General features: G+C 43.0%; 1 protein-coding gene across 4 annotated transcripts in view; it reads left to right on the forward strand.

Annotated features, from left to right (window-relative positions):
* unm_sa1614 (un-named sa1614) overlaps positions 1–15,476 on the forward strand; it is a 135,243-nt gene that overhangs the window by 21,158 nt on the left and 98,609 nt on the right. For all 4 annotated transcript variants that reach the window (XR_010456052.1, XR_010456053.1, XR_010456054.1 and 1 more), the window contains exons 2-10: positions 2,513–2,585; positions 6,963–7,108; positions 7,429–7,503; positions 7,619–7,668; positions 8,891–9,020; positions 9,345–9,430; positions 10,205–10,280; positions 11,385–11,471; positions 14,022–14,122. Coding sequence is in view for 1 of the 4 variants with exons in the window: in XM_064969261.1 (XP_064825333.1) it covers positions 2,513–2,585; positions 6,963–7,108; positions 7,429–7,503; positions 7,619–7,668; positions 8,891–9,020; positions 9,345–9,430; positions 10,205–10,280; positions 11,385–11,471; positions 14,022–14,122 (824 nt within the window). In the remaining 3 variants the exon portion in view is untranslated. The remainder of the gene's footprint in view (positions 1–2,512; positions 2,586–6,962; positions 7,109–7,428; positions 7,504–7,618; positions 7,669–8,890; positions 9,021–9,344; positions 9,431–10,204; positions 10,281–11,384; positions 11,472–14,021; positions 14,123–15,476) is intronic.

Genomic DNA, 15,476 nt, shown 5'->3' on the forward strand with positions numbered 1-15,476 from the left:
AACATGGTCCAAGCACACCAAGACAGTTGTGAAAAGGGCACGACAAAACCTATTCCCCCTCAGGAGACTGAAAATGTTTGGCATGGGTCTTCACATCCTCAAAAGGTTCATCCCTGACTGGTTGCATCACTGCCTGGTATGGCAACTGCTCGGCCTCCGACCGCAAGGCACGACAGAGGTTAGTGTGAACGACCCAGTACATCACTGGGGCCAAGCATCCTGCCATCCAGGACCTCTAAGTCTAGGTCCAGGAGGCTTCTAAACAGCTTCTAACCCCAAGCCATAAGACTCCTAAACAGCTAATCAAATGGCTACCCAGACTATTTGCATTTCCCCCCCCCCCCTTTTACATCACTGCTACTCTGTTATCATCTATGCATAGTCACTTTAATAACTCTACCTACATGTACATATTACCTCAACGAACCGGTGCCCTCGCACATTGACTCTGTACCGGTACCCCGCTGTATGCAGTCTCGCTATTGTTATTTAACTGCTGCTCTTTAATTACTTGTTACTTTTATTTCTTATTCTTATGTAAATTTGCTTTTTAACTGCATTGTTGGTTAGGGGCTCGTAAGTAAGCATTTCACTGTAAGGTTGTATTCGGTTCATGTGACTAATAAAATTTGATTCAAATTGTCCACTTGGCTACCTTTTTTAAACATTTTAAGCCCCATTTATACCTTGGTCTAACATGCATCCTTTTTCCTGATTGTGTCCACATTCTGCTTGTGCCCACATTGTTTGGCAAGTATATACGATTAAAAGACTCATTGTGATCTGATTTTGATCAGATCTTTCTGACCACCTCCGGAGTATAGACAGACCTGAACAGTGAAACCATTTAAATCATCATTACTCCACCTTCTAAAGTCATTATCAGGTGACACCGTTGACTTATGTTACTTAAAATAAATAATTAAATGCTATTTTGAAGGAGTAGCAGTCAAATAATTTGCATAAAGGGAGGGACCAGGATATCTGGTCACAATGCAGACACAGTGGACAGATGAGATGCTTTTTACTACCATGTGTAGATGCAACGATAAGATCAGGACAAAGGACTTATGTTAGCACCAGGTGTAAATGAGGCTTTATAAATATCTTTCCACACCGCCAGCCTCATTCGCATACCTCGTTGTTAAAAACTCTCAACTACCATTTATCCTGCCTTGCTCGCTTATGTGCTCCAAAATTGCCTTGTGATGAATAGCAGTGATAGGGGCATTCTTTGCAAGGGCACACCAAACCCCCAGTGCTCTTCACATCACACATTTCTCTCTCTCTGTGTATTTGTGTGTGCACGAGTGTGAAGGGGGGCCTATATTACGGACATGAACATCATTTTGGTATTAAGAGTTTCTACTGTATGTGTTATAACTGCTGCCACAACATGATGTATCAGACTCAAAAATGTCTTTGGGTGAATTGTTTTACCTTAAACAATAACATACTACACACACCATACTATGTCACATTCTTAGTGCATGTTTTTGTCTTATACAGTCTTTGTGTTTGGTTTTCTGAATTAGGCTATGACATGTTGAATTGCCTATTATTATTTTTTTATTGGTTGTATTTTTCTGTGTAGAGCAGAAAAACAACAGTAGAAACACGTTTCATTGACCATAGCCTTCTATTCACAAGCCTCTGCGCAAGCCACCACTTTTTTTATGGATCAATCATCAAGCCATGCACATCAAAGAACAACGTTTTAAGATTAGCTGTGCTGGTTTATTGTTGGGCTTATATATGGTGAAATACATGGTTAAAAGGGGAAAAGAGCAGTGAATTCTTGTAGAGCTGGGCGATATCTTATTTTAATATTTTGTCAAGTAAGCCCATTTTTGGCTTTGTCTCTGCATGCTTTGAAGGAAGTTGAAGGTAGTTTCATGAGCATGCTAGCTGTTCAGGTAGACGTCCAGTCATTGCGCTAATGGTAGTTAGCAGTGGCTCGCAAAACTACCTTCAACTTCCTTCAAAGCATGCAGAGACATAAACATGGTATCCATGAGCTCAACTGACTATAGGTAAGTAAAAAAGGGGCTTAATTACCAAAATTGTGCACTATACTTGTAGGGGCGGTTTCCCAGACACAGAATAAAGCCAAGTCCTGGACTAATAAGCGAACTCAACGGAGAATGTCGATTTTAAAGTGTTTTTTTTAGTCTAAAACTATTATTAATATCTATCCGAGAAACCGCCCCTCAAGGTGTACAAGTATGGATACACATACCGGTATGAATTTTTACAATACTAGTTATAATGATATTTTGATACAGTTACTAAATAAATAAAAATTCACCACATTGGACAACTTCACTGTCAGTTTAGCCTAGTTTGGTTGAGAACCAATCAGAATAGAGGATGCCCATTAAATCCACTAAGAATTCATTTGTTGCCATGCTAGGGTCATGTACTACTCATAAAACATATATTTAGAACCGTTTTCAGAAACATAAAATACAATTCTGGCCAAGCCCTAAATGGTTTTGTATATGTTTTACAGGCTTTGGACTGTGACAGAACAGTGTTGCAGAAAATGAAGAAAGCTGCTAAAGCCAAGCATGCTTCAGGTCAAGGTAAAACACAATCATAATGAAGAAAACCCACAGCAGATAATTTTGTTTGGTACATTTAATTGAACTGGATAACAGTGCAAAACAAGTGCCAATTGTGCCTATTACATTTACATTTAAGTCATTTGGCAGACGCTCTTATCCAGAGCGACTTACAAATTGGTGAATTCACTTTATGACATCCAGTGGAACAGCCACTTTACAATAGTGCATCTAAATCATTTAAGGGGGGTAAGAAGGATTACTTAATCCTATCCTAGGTATTCCTTAAAGAGGTGGGGTTTCAGGTGTCTCCGGAAGGTGGTGATTGACTCCGCTGTCCTGGCGTCGTGAGGGAGTTTGTTCCACCATTGGGGGGCCAGAGCAGCGAACAGTTTTGACTGGGCTGAGCGGGAACTGTACTTCCTCAGTGGTAGGGAGGCGAGCAGGCCAGAGGTGGATGAACGCAGTGCCCTTGTTTGGGTGTAGGGCCTGATCAGAGCCTGGAGGTACTGCGGTGCCGTTCCCCTCACAGCTCCGTAGGCAAGCACCATGGTCTTGTAGCGGATGCGAGCTTCAACTGGAAGCCAGTGGAGAGAGCGGAGGAGCGGGGTGACGTGAGAGAACTTGGGAAGGTTGAACACCAGACGGGCTGCGGCGTTCTGGATGAGTTGTAAGGGGTTTAATGGCACAGGCAGGGAGCCCAGCCAACAGCGAGTTGCAGTAATCCAGACGGGAGATGACAAGTGCCTGGATTAGGACCTGCGCCGCTTCCTGTGTGAGGCAGGGTCGTACTCTGCGGATGTTGTAGAGCATGAACCTACAGGAACGGGCCACCGCCTTGATGTTAGTTGAGAACGACAGGGTGTTGTCCAGGATCACGCCAAGGTTCTTAGCGCTCTGGGAGGAGGACACAATGGAGTTGTCAACCGTGATGGCAAGATCATGGAACGGGCAGTCCTTCCCCGGGAGGAAGAGCAGCTCCGTCTTGCCGAGGTTCAGCTTGAGGTGGTGATCCGTCATCCACACTGATATGTCTGCCAGACATGCAGAGATGCGATTCGCCACCTGGTCATCAGAAGGGGGAAAGGAGAAGATTAATTGTGTGTCGTCTGCATAGCAATGATAGGAGAGACCATGTGAGGTTATGACAGAGCCAAGTGACTTGGTGTATAGCGAGAATAGGAGAGGGCCTAGAACAGAGCCCTGGGGGACACCAGTGGTGAGAGCGCGTGGCGAGGAGACAGATTCGCGCCACGCCACCTGGTAGGAGCGACCTGTCAGGTAGGACGCAATCCAAGCGTGGGCCACGCCGGAGATGCCCAACTCGGAGAGGGTGGAGAGGAGGATCTGATGGTTCACAGTATCGAAGGCAGCCGATAGGTCTAGAAGGATGAGAGCAGAGGCGAGAGAGTTAGCTTTAGCAGTGCGGAGCGCCTCCGTGATACAGAGAAGAGCAGTCTCAGTTGAATGACTAGTCTTGAAACCTGACTGATTTGGATCAAGAAGGTCATTCTGAGAGAGATAGCGGGAGAGCTGGCCAAGGACGGCACGTTCAAGAGTTTTGGAGAGAAAAGAAAGAAGGGATACTGGTCTGTAGTTGTTGACATCGGAGGGATCGAGTGTAGGTTTTTTCAGAAGGGGTGCAACTCTCGCTCTCTTGAAGACGGAAGGGACGTAGCCAGCGGTCAGGGATGAGTTGATGAGCGAGGTGAGGTAAGGGAGAAGGTCTCCGGAAATGGTCTGGAGAAGAGAGGAGGGGATAGGGTCAAGCGGGCAGGTTGTTGGGCGGCCGGCCGTCACAAGAAGCGAGATTTCATCTGGAGAGAGAGGGGAGAAAGAGGTCAGAGCACAGGGTAGGGCAGTGTGAGCAGAACCAGCGGTGTCGTTTGACTTAGCAAACGAGGATCGGATGTCGTCGACCTTCTTTTCAAAATGGTTGACGAAGTCATCTGCAGAGAGGGAGGAGGGGGGGGGGGGAGGAGGATTCAGGAGGGAGGAGAAGGTGGCAAAGAGCTTCCTAGGGTTAGAGGCAGATGCTTGGAATTTAGAGTGGTAGAAAGTGGCTTTAGCAGCAGAGACAGAGGAGGAAAATGTAGAGAGGAGGGAGTGAAAGGATGCCAGGTCCGCAGGGAGGCGAGTTTTCCTCCATTTCCGCTCGGCTGCCCGGAGCCCTGTTCTGTGAGCTCGCAATGAGTCGTCGAGCCACGGAGCGGGAGGGAGGACCGAGCCGGCCTGGAGGATAGGGGACATAGAGAGTCAAAGGATGCAGAAAGGGAAGAGAGGAGGGTTGAGGAGGCAGAATCAGGAGATAGGTTGGAGAAGGTTTGAGCAGAGGGAAGAGATGATAGGATGGAAGAGGAGAGAGTAGCGGGGGAGAGAGAGCGAAGGTTGGGACGGCGCGATACCATCCGAGTAGGGGCAGTATGGGAAGTGTTGGATGAGAGCGAGAGGGAAAAGGATACAAGGTAGTGGTCGGAGACTTGGAGGGGAGTTGCAATGAGGTTAGTGGAAGAACAGCATCTAGTAAAGATGAGGTCGAGCGTATTGCCTGCCTTGTGAGTAGGGGGGAAGGTGAGAGGGTGAGGTCAAAAGAGGAGAGGAGTGGAAAGAAGGAGGCAGAGAGGAATGAGTCAAAGGTAGACGTGGGGAGGTTAAAGTCGCCCAGGACTGTGAGAGGTGAGCCGTCCTCAGGAAAGGAGCTTATCAAGGCATCAAGCTCATTGATGAACTCTCCGAGGGAACCTGGAGGGCGATAAATGATAAGGATGTTAAGCTTGAAAGGGCTGGTAACTGTGACAGCATGGAATTCAAAGGAGGCGATAGACCGATGGGTAAGGGGAGAAAGAGAGAATGACCACTTGGGAGAGATAAGGATCCCGGTGCCACCACCCCGCTGACCAGAAGCTCTCGGGGTGTGCGAGAACACGTGGGCGGACGAAGAGAAAGCAGTAGGAGTAGCAGTGTTATCTGTGGTGATCCATGTTTCCGTCAGTGCCAAGAAGTCGAGGGACTGGAGGGAGGCATAGGCTGAGATGAACTCTGCCTTGTTGGCCGCAGATCGGCAGTTCCAGAGGCTCCCGGAGACCTGGAACTCCACGTGGGTCGTGCGCGCTGGGACCACCAGATTAGGGTGGCCGCGGCCACGCGGTGTGGAGCGTTTGTATGGTCTGTGCAGAGAGGAGAGAACAGGGATAGATAGACACATAGTTGACAGGCTACAGAAGAGGCTACGCTAATGCAAAGGAGATTGGAATGACAAGTGGACTACACGTCTCGAATGTTCAGAAAGTTAAGCTTACGTAGCAAGAATCTTATTGACTAAAATGATTGAAATGATACAGTACTGCTGGAGTAGGCTAGCTGGCAGTGGCTGCGTTGTTGACTTTGTAGGCTAGCTGGCAGTGGCTGCGTTGTTGACACTACACTAATCAAGTCGTTCCGTCGAGTGTAATAGTTTCTACAGTGCTGCTATTCGGGGGCTAGCTGGCTAGCTAGCAGTGTTGATTACGTTACGTTACGTTAAAAGAACGACAATAGCTGGCTAGCTAACCTAGAAAATCGCTCTAGACTACACAATTGTCTTAGATACAAAGACGGCTATGTAGCTAGCTAGCTACGATCAAACAAATCAAACCGTTGTACTGTAATGAAGTGAAATGAAAATGTGATACTACCTGTGGAGCGAAGCGGAATGTTGACCGGGTTGTTGAAGTTCTATTCGGTAGACGTTGGCTAGCTGTTGGCTAGCTAGCTAGCAGTATCTCCTACGTTAAGGACGACAAATAGCTGGCTAGCTAACCTCGGTAAATTAAGATAATCACTCTAAGTCTACACACTCTAAACTACACAATTATCTTGGATACGAAGACAGCAAAGACAACTATGTAGCTAGCTAACACTGCACTAATCGAGTCGTTCAGTTGAGTGTAATAGTTTCTACAGTGCTAGTAGACGGTGGACGTTAGCTAGCTGCTGGGCAGATAGCAGTGTAGACTACGTTAGGACGACGAAATACGATAATTACGCAATTATCTTTGATACAAAGACGGCTATGTAGCTAGCTAAGAAGAAATTGCTAAGATTAGACAAATCAAACCGTTGTACTATAATGAAATGTAATGAAAATGTAATGAAAAGTTATACTACCTGCGGACCGAAGTGTAGATGCGACCGCTCGCTCCAACCCGGAACCGGAAAGCTTTTATTCTATCTATTATTCTATCTGATTTGCAGCACACATATAATAGCACCTATTATCCAAGATCTATAGCACAAATGGTAGCCATTACCTAGAGTAGAATGTAGGAATCATGTGAGCCTATTAACACTGATCTATTTAAAACTGTCATCTGCTGTTATGTATGTGTGCTAAACGTATCGTCCCTTTCCCCCTTATAGACCATATCTCCCATCTGGAGCTGTACATCAGTTCCATGGAGAAACTGGTTGTTAATTTCCACTCCAATGGAGAGAAGGAAGTGGCCTCTGCGTTCACTAAGTTTGCTGAATTTTCCAAAGAGCTGTTGACGCCAATAAAAAACTTGGTGAGAGAGATTGCTTTCGAGAGTATATATATATAAAAAAAATATTTAAAAAAGTCAGACATCTCATTAAGCGAGAAGAGAACTAACTTGGCAGATGATGTGCGTCACTTTTTTTTCTCTGTGATATCTGTGATACTTTGTCTCATTCAAAGTTCTGACGTAAACCTCTTTTGTGTAAAAATAAAAAAAACTCAAACTTGAATAATCAATTAGAATGTGTTTCTGTTGTGTCTACTTCAAAGCTCCCCAGTGACAGTCTGACATTGTGCGTATTGTAACCCACCACAACTGGACGTGAACTGAGTGTGTCTTCCCATTAGTTAAAGAGCATGCTGCACAACATCAACTTCTTCCTGGACTCTCTAGTAAAAGGAGACCTGAAAGAGGTCAAAGGGGTATGTCTAAAATGTCAAATAGCTGATCTTGCCTCGCTCAAATATCATTGTCGTATTGCTTATTTGTGATGACCACTCTAAAATAATGCAACATTTCTGTTCTCTTCTCCGTCAGGATTTGAAAAAGCCATTTGACAAAGCATGGAGGGACTACGAAAATAAATTGTGAGTGTACATCTGCCCAACAGCTAAATGGTCCTGGTGAGGGAACAATGATTTTACCTGGCTTTTACATTTTCCGCACCGGTGCCAAATGATGCATTTGCTCAATATCAAAACAATGCATTGCATTCATACGTCCTACAGTCAACTGAAATAATGCTGTATTTTTTTTATTCTGTATCGCTGTTTTAATTAAGTAGAAATAACAGGCTGGTTTATTGCCAGGCCAATGGGCTGGAGGATATTGTTTTGATTTGTGGTGCAAGAGTTATTGTTCATGCCATAAATTTGGTCCAAGAGACAGAAGTTATATCCTCACACTTTCCACCAACAAGACGAAATGGATCTGTTCCTATTCAAATCAGGTTTTAAGTGTCATAGCAACCAGCTTTGAATTACTGTAATCTGTGGGGCTGTTTTCAGTGGGGCAATTTGTCCATGGTGGGGTTTGATTCGTCTGTGTGCCTGTTCCCACTAACGGGGTCAGAGGTACAGCTGCCCTTGACACCACATTCACATCCCCTGTACTGGAAACAGTGGTTGAGCCGTGCATCATTTGAATGATTCTCTATATGCTTTTATTACAAGCCATTCCTGTTCAAGCTCCCCACAGTCTCGCTTTTCCCCAAGGCCTGAATCCAATCTTGTGATTTTCGATGTAAATGACCACAAAAACATCATATGACAACAATACCATATTGAAAAAATCAGATGACAGCCCAGAACCATTTACAAGTCATACTAAGAAGCTCCTCCCTGATCCTTACATAATGATTTACCATTCATATGATTTTTGCATTCATTTTTGCATTAATAGTTGACCTATTTCTCATGTGAAATATAATCAGTATCTCTTATCGATATCACACAAAAAAAGAAACATCCTTTTTTCAGGAACCTGTCTTTCAAAGATATCAATATCATTTCATTGATTTTGACTCCCCCCTTTGTTCAGGGACACATTATTCTATTTATGTTTGTCACATGTCTGTGGAAGGTTTTCAGTTTATGTCTCAGTTGTTGAATCTTGTTATGTTCATACAAATATTTACACATGTTAAGTTTGTTGACACTGAGAGGACGTTTCTTTTTTTTTGCTGAGTTTAGAATAGCATTTTGTCCAATTCTCTCAACTGTATGAATCAACCAACCGTATTGAGCGGTACCAGTGTGTTTATCTCTTTGACTGACCTGAGAGGAACTACTATTATATTGTATCACTCAGCACCAAGATCGAAAAGGAGAAGCGGGAGCTAGCCAAGCAGTACGGCATGGTGCGTACAGAGGTGAGTGGGGGAGAGATCGCAGAGGAGATGGAGAAGGAGCGCAGGATGTTCCAGCTACAGATGTGTGAGGTGAGCGGGATCTACTGTATAGAGGGGTTCTTATTGAAATTATATGGGGGGAGTCTCAAAGTTTTGACATCTGATTAACAGTTCTGGCTTAGAGCTTTGGCCAACATTTGTGCCAACTGAGAATGGGGTGTTACCTCAGGGTTTGACCTCTTATCCTGTAATGACATAGAGTTTCAGATATAAAACCTTTCTGAATAGCTCCAAGGTCTTCCATTGGAATCTGTAGTTTCTCTGTCTTAACGACTGCTTGACAGACACATTGGCTTATTCAATGGATGAGTAACTCAACCATAAAAACGTTTGCTTCTCCTCTGTTTCTTGTAGTACCTCATCAAAGTGAACGAAATCAAGACTAAGAAAGGTGTCGACCTGCTTCAGAATCTCATCAAGCACTATCACTCCCAGTGCAAGTAAGGCAATGTGGTCTCTGTCTAATTAAAAGTTAGGGGGAGAAATTGCTCTGAGGTTTATTGAGTAAAAGGAGAACCTTAGGAGGTAAAAATAATGGGGAGAGTGGAGTGATTGTATACTGTACTGTAAGTACATTGAAAAAATCTATTGCCTGCTTTCCTGAAAAATCCAATAACTTTTTAAAGCATATGACTTGATATCTTATTGAAATATGTAAATAATGTCCGTCTCACATACGGTATTACTGTGCTAGCGCTAAGTGTTTTATAAAATACTTAGGTTTTATTATATCATAATCTAGATAAATCATATTGGTGAAATTCAGGCTTGGACTCCAGAGGATTGATAGATGTATTGATGCATTATTTTGAGTAAAGGGTGATTTATTAAAAAATGCTTTTGAACAAGATAAGTAGTTGCGAAATGAGTTGACATAATGGTTGCGGTTTTAGATTTGCCCGAGGGTCATGCATTAGAAGTATGATGGCATGATCATATACAGATAACCAGATGAGAAGCAGCCTATTGTAGAACTCATTTTCATCTTTCAGCAGAGCATCAATTGTGTGTGCCAAACACATCAGTTAGATGTTAAATACAATATCCCCTGTGACTGACTCTCCCATGCTCCATCATATGTGACCAGAATCAGGAAACATGCTAGCCCATCCTGCAACACATCCAAACACTCACTCACTCATTCTCACACATACTCACACATACTCTCACATACACACACAATGCAGCAATAAACTGATATTTCCTTTTGTCAGTTTCTTTCAGGAGTGCCTGGTGGCCACAGAGAAGCTCAAGCAGTATATTGACGAGCTCACAGGAGCGCTGGGCACTGTGAGTGGCATTCCACAATGAATGTGTGTCTGATTTCATTTTATTTAACCTTTATTTAAGCAGGGAGTATGTTGAGACCACGGTCTCTTTCACAGATGAGCCCTGTACATTCTGGTGTTCGATCAAATGGCAACATGCAAAAGTGATGTTCACTACAAACACCACCTACTGCAGTCTCAGAATGAGCCAGTTGCAATCAACTGCAGTTTTGCTTTTCTGTTGCAACCATCCCCCACACAACTGATTGATTTTGGTTTTGCTACAAGCCCAATTGTAAGGAATCTCTCCAGAAACCATATAATGAATGTAATCTGAACTGTTAATTGTTTTCCCCCTCACATCAGTAGTCAGCGACTGTCCTCTCTCCCAGCTGTTGGGTTCCATTAACATTCTATTGAGATAAACAGCCCACGCTGTTAGCCCTGTTCTCACATTTAGAGTAGATAGAGATAATCAGCTCAGTTAGCCTCAAACCTCTACAGCTCTATTCAGAGAGCCATGCACAGCTGCCCTATGGGCAGAAAACTTGCATGTGACTGAAGCAGGGCATCTGCATTCTGAACACTCTCCCCACCCTACAGCTCACACAGACAGTACAGCCCTTTGATCAACAACCAACTGGATCAAATCCATCAGAGTAGACACTGCACGATGCTTGTTCATGTAGATTATAGTGAGGCAGTAGACGACTAAACGTGCTCTGTTTATGACTACCCTATCCTGCACGGTGAAGGGCTATGAGGACTTTTGCTGTCGGAGCACCTGTAATGCCTCTGGCAGATTTCCTTGGGCTGAATTACACATGTTTTACCCCTAGTCTCTAGCTCCTACCCCCTAAACACTGCTGTAGAACTGTAAAGTTTGGATATGTTTAAGCAATACATTTTCACAACCATTGGGTATTAAAAGAAGATTTTTATTCTCAATATTTCTGCAATGCTGAGATTGTCTTATAGCAGCCATTCACACAGTCAATTTGTGCAACCTGGAATGTGTTTGGAGGGGAAGGATGTGAGGGGTGGGTGGAGTGTGTGTGAGAGGTCTGGAGTGTGTGTGTGTATTGGGAGGTGATGGTGAGGGTATTATTGAATGTGCTCTGTCCAGATCAAACACAGACAGGACGAGGAGAAGAGACAACTCTGCTCTCTGAGAGACCAGCTCCGGCCCTCACTGCAGCCTGAGCTCAAAGAGGTGAGGGCACACACCATACATTTTTTTATTTTACCTTTATTTAACTAGGCAAGTCAGTTAAGAACAAATTCCTATTTTCAATGACGGCCTAGGAACTGTGGGTTAACTGCCTGTTCAAGGGCAGAACGACAGATTTGTACCTTGTCAGCTCAGGGGTTTGAACTTGCAACCTTCCGGTTACTAGTCCAACGCTCTAACCACTAGGCTACCCTGCCGCACCATACATACAGGTTTGATTGAAATTCTAAATGAACCTGTCTATGTAAAAAAAAAATGTAACATCTGAGGTTGTTTAAGAGTAAAATATATATTTTTAAATTCTTCTTGAGTAAAGCATTTGTCTTCCATGCTCATATGGGGTGAGTATTATCTCACTAAATGTGGATGTTGTAATTCATTATATAAAGTATTAACATTGTGGTTTTATTTCAATCCTGCAAGTCGTCCAGTCAAGGAGAATACGTTGAATTTGATTTACTTGATATGTACAGTACTTGCATATGATAAAAAATAAATTTATAACCAAAAACCCGGAAATGCAGTGCATTCTGAAAGTATTCAGACCACTTGACTTTTCTCTCATTTTGTTACGTAGTAGCCTTATTCTAAAATGTATGATTGTTTTTTTCCCCCCTCATTAATCTACACACAATACCCCTTAATGACAAAGCAAAAACAGGTGTTTAGAAACTTTTGTAAATGTATAAAAAATAAAAACGGAAGTAAGACATTACATAGATATTCAGACCCTTGACACATTTGGCAGCGATTACAGACTCTAGTCTTCTTGAGTATGACGCTACAAGCTTGGCACACCTGTATTTGGGGAGGTTCTCACATTCTTCTCTGCAGATCCTCTCAAGCTCTGTCAGGTTGGATGTGGAGTGTCGCTGCAAAGCTATTTTCAGGTCTCTCCAGAGATGTTCAAGTCTGGGCTCTGGCACGGCCACTCAAGGACATTCAGAGACTTGTACCAAAGCCACTCCTGCGTTGTCTTGGCTGTATGCTTAGGGTCGTTGTCCTGTTGAAAGGTGAACCAGTCTGAGGTCCTGAGCGCTCTGGTATCAGGTTTTCATCAAGGATCTCTGTACTTTGCTCCGTTCATCTTTCCCTCGATCCTGACTAGTCTCCCAGTCCCTGCCTCTTATAAACATCCCCACAACATGATGCTGCTACCAACATGCTTCACAGTAGGGATTGTGCAAGTTTTCCTCCAGACGTGACGCTTTGCATTGAGGCCAAACAATTCAATCTGGCTTTTACCAGAGAATCTTGTTTCTAATGGTCTGAGAGTCCTCTGGGTGCCTTTTGGCAAACTCCAAGTGGGGTGTCATGTGCCTGTCATATGCCTACTGAGGAGTGGCTTCCGTCTGGGCACTCTACCATAAAGGCCTGATTGGTGGAGTGCTGCTGAGATGGTTGTCCTTCTGGAAGTTTCTCCTCTCTCCACAGAGGAACTCTGGAGGTCTGTCATGGGGACCACCTTCTCCCCCGATTGCGCAGCTCTAGGAAAACTCTTGGTGCTTCCAAACTTCTTTAATTTAAGAATGATGGAGGCCACTGTGTTTTTAGGGACCTTCAATGCTGCAGAATTGTTTCGGTACCCTTCCCCAGATCGGTGCCTTGACACAATCCTGTCTCGGAGCTCTATGGACAATTCCTTTGACCTCATGACATGGTTTTTGCTCTGACATGCACTGTCAACTGTGGGACCGTATATAGACTGGTGTGTACCTTTTCAAAATCCTGTCCAATCAATTGAATTTACCACAGGTAGACTCCAATCAAGTTCTAGAAACATCTCAAGGATGATCAATGGAAACAGGGATGCCCCTGAGCCCAATTTTGAGTATCCTAGCAAATGGTCTGAATAGTTACGTAAATAAGGTATTTCAATTTTTTTGTAAAAAAAAAAAAATTGCAAACATTTCTAAAAACCTGTTTTTATTTTATTTTATTTGATCAATTTTAGAATAAAGCTGTAACGTAACAAAATGTGGAAAAAGTCATCAGGTTTGAATTCTTCGAATGCACTGTACACCTGTGGTGGTTCTATTCAGTCCTTGTGCAACAAGCAAAATGTTTTACATTCAAGGGCTATTTGTACTTTTTATGAATCACCCTTTTTAGAAACTTTCGTTTAACTAAAACTAACTTAACTTTTGTTAAACTTTTGTTATGATGTTATGGCTCATCTTAGTGGTATTTGACAAGAAGAGATTGTCTGCCTGACCTAGCACTCAGCTACTACTGTACTTGCATGCATACGTTAATCTGTCTTGTTTGTGACATCACATTTCTGCTTTCCGTGTTCCTCACTGCTTGAGTCACAGGATCTAGATATTGAAACTTGAGTCATGATATGTTAATATGGAATATGTAAAATCAAATAAATGTTTATTGGTCACATACACATGTTTTGCAGATGTTATTGCAGGTGCAGCAAAACGCTTGTAAAGGGAAAATGGTGACGCTCTGTACATTATAGAAAATAATGGACGTCGTGGTAGGGAATCGTGTAAATGACCTCCATCTCTTTGTCAAACCCAGGACTCCTTGAGCAAGCAGACATTCTACAGCATGCACCAGCTGCAAGGCAACAAACATTATGGCACAGAGAAAGCGGGATTCCTCTACAAGAGAAGTGACGGGTATGAACACTTTATCTGTGTGAAAGTCATTATCCCAAGCAGAATTGTCATACCTACAGTGTCAAGAAAAAGTATGTGAACCGTTTGGCATTACATGGATTTCTGCATAAATTTGTCATAGATGAAGATCAGATCAAATTTTAAGTCCCTACAATAGACAAACACAATGTGCTTAAACTAATAACACATAAACAATTATACATTGTCATGTCTTTATTGAAAAAGTATGTGAACCCTTGGATTTTATAACTGGTTGACCTTCCATTGGCAACAATAACCTCAACCAAACGTTTTCTGTAGTTGGCAGAACAGACCTTCACAATGGTCAGGAGGAACTTTTGGACCATTCCTCTTTACAAAACTGTTTCAGTATAGTAATATTTTTGGGATGTCTGGTGTGAACCGCTCTCTTGAGGTCATGCCACAGCATCTCAATCGAGGTCAGGACTCTGACTGGGCCAATTCAGTCAGGACTCTGACTGGGTAATTTCTTCTGATGAAGCCATTCTGTTGTTGATTTACTTCTGCGTCACCCAACTTCTGTTGCGCTTCAATAGGCGGACAGATAGCCTTATATTCTCCTGCAAAATGTCTTGATGAACTTGTGAATTAATTTTTCTGTCGATGATACTAAGATGTCCAGGCCATGAGGCAGCAAAGCTGCCCCAAACCATGATGCTCCCTCTATCATACTTCACAGTTGGGGGAGGTTTTGATGTTGGTGTGCAGTGCCTTTTTTTCTCCGCACACATAGTGTTGTGTGTTCCTTCCTCCCAAACAACTCAATTTTACTTTAATTTGTCCACAGAATATTTTACTAGTAGCTCTGTGGAACATTTTGCGAACTTCAGATGTGCAGCAATGTCTTTTTTGGACAGCAGTGGCTTCTTCTGTCTTACCGTGGACTGATGAACATCAAGGCTTTTAGAGATACTTTTGTAACCCTTTCCAGCTTAATATAAGTCTACAATTCTTAGTCTTAGGTCTTCAGAGATATCTTTTGTTTGATGCATGCTTCACATCAGGCAATGCTTCTTGTGAATAGCAAACTCAAATTTTGTGAGTGTTTTTATATAGGGCAGGGCAGCTCTAACCAACATCTCCAATCTTGTCTCATTGACTGGACTCCAGGTTAGCCGACGCCAATTAACTTTTGAAGTCATTCGCCTAGTGGTTCACATACTTTTTCCAACCTACACTGTGAATGTTTAAATGATGTATTCAATATATACAAGAAAAATACAATAATGTGAGTGTTATTAGTTAAAACACACTGTTTGTCTATTGTTGTGACTTAGATGAAGATCAAATCACAATTTCTAACCAATTTATGCAGAAATCCAGGCATTTCCAA

The sequence above is a fragment of the Oncorhynchus masou genome, chromosome 6 (assembly GCF_036934945.1).
Source record: "Oncorhynchus masou masou isolate Uvic2021 chromosome 6, UVic_Omas_1.1, whole genome shotgun sequence".
NCBI lineage: Eukaryota > Metazoa > Chordata > Actinopteri > Salmoniformes > Salmonidae > Oncorhynchus > Oncorhynchus masou.